The 4532-nt window shown below is 54.9% G+C and overlaps 1 protein-coding gene across 1 annotated transcript; it reads left to right on the forward strand.

Moving 5' to 3' along the window:
- Positions 1–600: 600 nt before the first annotated feature.
- LOC144333690 (protein FAM90A5-like) lies at positions 601–3642 on the forward strand. The gene is made up of 4 exons (XM_077958963.1): positions 601–778; positions 1266–1465; positions 1925–2033; positions 2680–3642. Exons 1-4 carry the CDS (start codon positions 659–661, stop codon positions 3640–3642), a joined length of 1392 nt encoding a protein of 463 aa, XP_077815089.1. The 5' UTR covers positions 601–658.
- The last annotated feature ends 890 nt before the right edge of the window (positions 3643–4532 follow it).

Consider the following 4532-nt stretch of genomic DNA (forward strand, 5'->3'; position numbering starts at 1 on the left):
ATACCAGAAAAATAAATAAAGAGGGGCTGGAGCTAAAGCCAAAAAGACAGAGCAGGAAAGACCATCACCTGCTAGTGTGGTAGAGAGGGAGATAACTTCTCTCGATGAATTTGTGTTTGGAAGTTGCTTAATGAAACGGCAAGAGTAGTGATTTGAGTTCTGATAGGAAGCATCCCTTATCCCTGCCTTCAAGCAGACCTGCCAAGGGGTGACATCGGCCATGCCCTGTAGCTTCTATTCTTTTGTCCCTCAGGGGAGAGAGAATCATTGTGTCTTCTACTGGAGTGAATGGTGATAGACCTAAGTCCAGTCTCCAGAATCAGTTGTTTGGTTGGGATTGAAATCTCAACTCCAACTCCACATACCTAGGCCGTGGGCCATGTGGCAGGCAAAGTTTACTCTTGGACCAGGTAGTCACGGCAGAGGAACACACAATATCTGAGGATGCACACACCACATTGTGATCCACAGATTTGACCGACGGGTGGTGAGGTCTCCTCATGACCACACCGTCATGGAATTAGCTGAGGGTTTCTTGTGGGTGTGTGAATATCCAATGTGCCTAACCATCGCTTTGTGTGTGTTTGTGTGTGATTCAGGTGACCCAACCATCAACCCCTGAAAAAGGCGGCCATAAAACGCCCAGGAGACGAAGAAGATGGCACGTCGTGACCCCAAAAGTGGGGCAAACAGACTCGTGAGAGCCCAGACCCTCCAGAAGCAGCAGAGGGCCCCAGTTGGGCCAAGGGCTCCCCCACCCGATGAAGAAGATCCCAGGGTATGTCTAGCCTTGGAATCTTTTGGGTATGGAGGGGGGAGGAGGGGGCGAGTGTCACACGGTCCTCAGAGACTGGGTTGGATTCCAAAGAGTTCTGCCAGCACCACCCGGGTTGCTTTTCCCATCCAAGGTGGGCCTGGCTTGGGACCTCCTCCCCGGCCCGACAGGTCCCTGGAGAGACTCTTGGGAGCAACCTCCCTTTCCACTCAGAATCCTGTGTAGCCAGGTTGGGCTGTGTTGTGGACATCGGGTTCATGATCGTCCCCGCTAGAACCCTGAGTCCTTCCTTTGAGAGTTCCTCCCTCACATGGGCTTTGGGAGGGAACATCGTAACCGAACCCTCCCGCCACTTAAGGGCCCCCATGCCGGTGTCCCCGCTTTGGAATCCTCACTCAGTTCTGAATTCACAATCCGTCTCAATGTTGACATTGGATCACTGCCTGTGGCTTCAGCTCATTCACTGGCATCACTTCCTTTCCACCCACAGGTCAAGTGCAAAAACTGCGGGGCCTTTGGCCACACGGCCAGAAGTACCAGGTGCCCCATGAAGTGCTGGAACGGAGCCCTGGTTCCCCAGACCTTTGGGAGAAAGGAAGGGAAGGAAAACCGGAAACCATGGAAGCCCCAGGTTCGAAGGAACCCTGGGCCCTTGAACAAGGAAAAGGGAGAGAAGGAAGCGAGACCAAGGTGAGCAGTGGGAGGGGTTTTCACCACCCTTAGGGTACTGCCACCTAAGGACACAGTGTCTCTGCTCCCGCACACCGTGTGCCTTTCCGTCTCTGGGACAGGGAAGGAACGCTGCAGAGAAACAGACCAGAGCTCCGTGTCCTCCCGGGTTCCCCATCCGGGAGCTCCTTTGGCTCTGGGAGATTCAGGGACGGTGGAGAGGCGGGGGCGCTTCGTGCGGGTTCCCCATGACAGGGGGAAAAGCAACGGAATCCAAATGACAGTACTTACTTGGGAAGCCTAGAGGGCCACCAGCAGGATGGGAAGGTTGGCACATGAGGGAAAGTGCAGAGGCGGAAAGGGCGCAAAAGTTCCATTTATGTATCACAAAACACAGAACGGGACTGGGCCCCAGACAGGGTTCTCCCTGTCTCCTGGGGAGAACCAGGGGGCAGGGCCTGAACTTTTTCTCTTCTGCAGGCAACAAGACCTGCAGAGGAAGGCTCTCCTCCAGATCTTTTCCGGGACACCTCCGGAGAAGCTGCCGCCAAATCGAAAAGAATCCATGGAATCTTGTGATTATCTGAGGGTGAGTGTCACCCTGGGCCCCTGGTCTTTTTCTCCTCTAGGTCACCCTGGTTGATTTCCTTTCAGGTTCCCGTGTGTGTGAGGGGATCGGGGAACCCTTCTTCCTGCCTTCTTGGGGTCAGGGACTCCATGATCCTTCCAGGTCCATTTGATTCCAGATGAAGGCATCTGAAGATGCCGTATTTCCTGTTGCTTTCTCTCTGTGCAATGATGGCAAGCCTGCCAACAACGTCTTCCTAGCGGCGTGAGGAAATTAGTCCCCCAAACATGGAGGCGGCTCACCCCAGGAACATGCATGTTTTCAGAAAAGACGTCCTGGGAACCCTTGAGCCACCGACCTGCCTTCAGAAGGGCATTAGTCCGTCCCACTTCATGGAAGGCTGAGTGGAGGCGCTTTGATCCAGTGAATGCCCAAGACACAGTCTTTAGAAAAATGGTATTCTCAGATCATAGCTCGAGAGTGCATTTTTCATGGGTCTTGCCCCGATCAGCACTCACCTTGAGGATCTGTCCCTACTTCCAAGGACCGCCTGTCCTTACCTTATTAAGAATTTCCTGCTGTGTACACCTTGTCTTTGGATGTGGTTGATTTCCATGTTGGCTCGATGCCGAGGAACTTCTAACGTGTGTGGTCTCCTTTCTTTCAGGTTGCAAGCAGGCCAATGCCGGTCCAAGCAACTAATAAGAGGCCACGCGTGGACCGTGCCCTCACTGATGGCTCAGCTACGAAAATGTCTGACACGGTATCCATCTTGGCTTCACTGTCTCCCCTCAGAAAAGCCAGTCTGAGCTCCTCGTCAAGTCTCCGACCAAAGGAACGACAGACAGGGGCTGTGGCCGACATCCCTCAGCCTGGAGTCAGGCAGCAGGGCCCGGAGCCTCTCGTCGTGAGGAAGCCGACACACAGCAGGCCTCAGGGTGGCCGTCGAGAAGTTCCCCAGGCTGCCTCCAAGCCCCACGGCCTGATCCGGGTCATCAGCCCCCAGGCACAAGACAAACGTCCTGCGGTGACCTCACAGCCCTGCCCACCAGCCGACACACACAGCTTGGGCCTCGGCTCCAATCTCAGTTTCAGGCCAGGAGCCAAGAGACCTGCCCAGGCTCCGACTCAGGCTTGCCTGAACTTCCCCAAGAAACCGAGAATGGGTCCCTTCCAGATGCCCGAAAATGCCATCCAGGGAGGTGAGCTGGGGGCCCCGGAGACTCTCCAACCTCCGCCAGCTGCAACCGAACTCAGACCAAGTCCGTCGCCCCAGATGAGCAGGACGACACCCGCCCAGGTGCCCAGCAGCGACCGGCAGCCTCCGCACAGCAGACCTTGCCTGCCTACTGCCCAGGCCTGCACCATGTCCCATCACCCAGCGGCCAGCCACGATGGGGCCCAGCCTCTCAGAATGCTCTTCCGGAGACTGGAAAACGGATGGTGGAGCTCCAGCCTCCTGACAGCTCCCTTGTTTCCCTCTCCTGAGAAGCCGGGAGCCTTCCTCGCTCACAGCCGTCATGTCTCAGAGAAGTCTGAGGCTCCCTGTGTTCCTGTCCCCCTGAGTGTCCTCTATGAGGACCTTCAGGTTTCCTCCTCCTCAGAGGACAGCGATTCTGACCTGGAGTGAGACTACAGGTGGCCAGGGCTCCATTGCATCCAGCTCCCGTGATTTGGAGGGGTCTGTGGGACTCAGGAGCACAGAGCAGAGAGCAGACTGTGTGGTGACTCCCAAACTCCCCAGCTGTGGTGCTTCTGGGGATGTTGGAGCCCAGGCCAGGCAGGGACCACATGCAGAGACTGCCTCATTGAATTCTGGTGAGGGACATTGTAGTTCGCAGGGCGCTCCGGAAACCCGCCACCAGAAGCATCTGTGCCAATGATTCGTTGCCTCAGAAACTGGGTGACGGTGACGCGTGGGAGTCAGACTTCCGCTGTGATGTCAGTAGGAAACTGGGGAATGACTGTGCATTTGCTCTCTAGATGACTGAATCAGGGAACAGTTAGGGAACCCTGAGAGATGCAGGCCTTCAGCTGTGCCCCGCCCTGACAGCAGTGTTTTGGACGCTGTGAAGCGTTCTGCACAAAGCGTTCTTGGGGTGTTTCCTCAGCCTCGAAAATTGGGCTCTGGAATGCCATTGGAAATAGGTGTGTTTAATTTGTTTTGAAGTGAATAAAATTCTCAAAAAGATGACGTACTCTCTTTTGACTTTCATTCCGTGTTTGTGTGTAACTGATTTTCCAAGGGCTTGAAAATTTCTTGACTTGTCAGCAATCCAAGTCATTTTGTCTCCGAAACAGAGTTGATTGAGGGGACCGCAGGTCTTCGCAGGACCTGTGACTTCTTAAGCATCCACAGGGGCAAGAGAACCTCAGCCCCACTCTACCAACACGCACCTAGTCAAATTCCGCCAAGTGAATCTCACGCACACTAACACGTGAGGAGTGTTGCTTACACCACGAGTCCCCATTTGGCTCACGGCGATGCCACATGTGGGGTTTCACACGTATGTGTTGCAC

This window comes from Macaca mulatta, chromosome 13 (assembly GCF_049350105.2).
Source record: "Macaca mulatta isolate MMU2019108-1 chromosome 13, T2T-MMU8v2.0, whole genome shotgun sequence".
In the NCBI taxonomy this organism is placed as follows: domain Eukaryota; kingdom Metazoa; phylum Chordata; class Mammalia; order Primates; family Cercopithecidae; genus Macaca; species Macaca mulatta.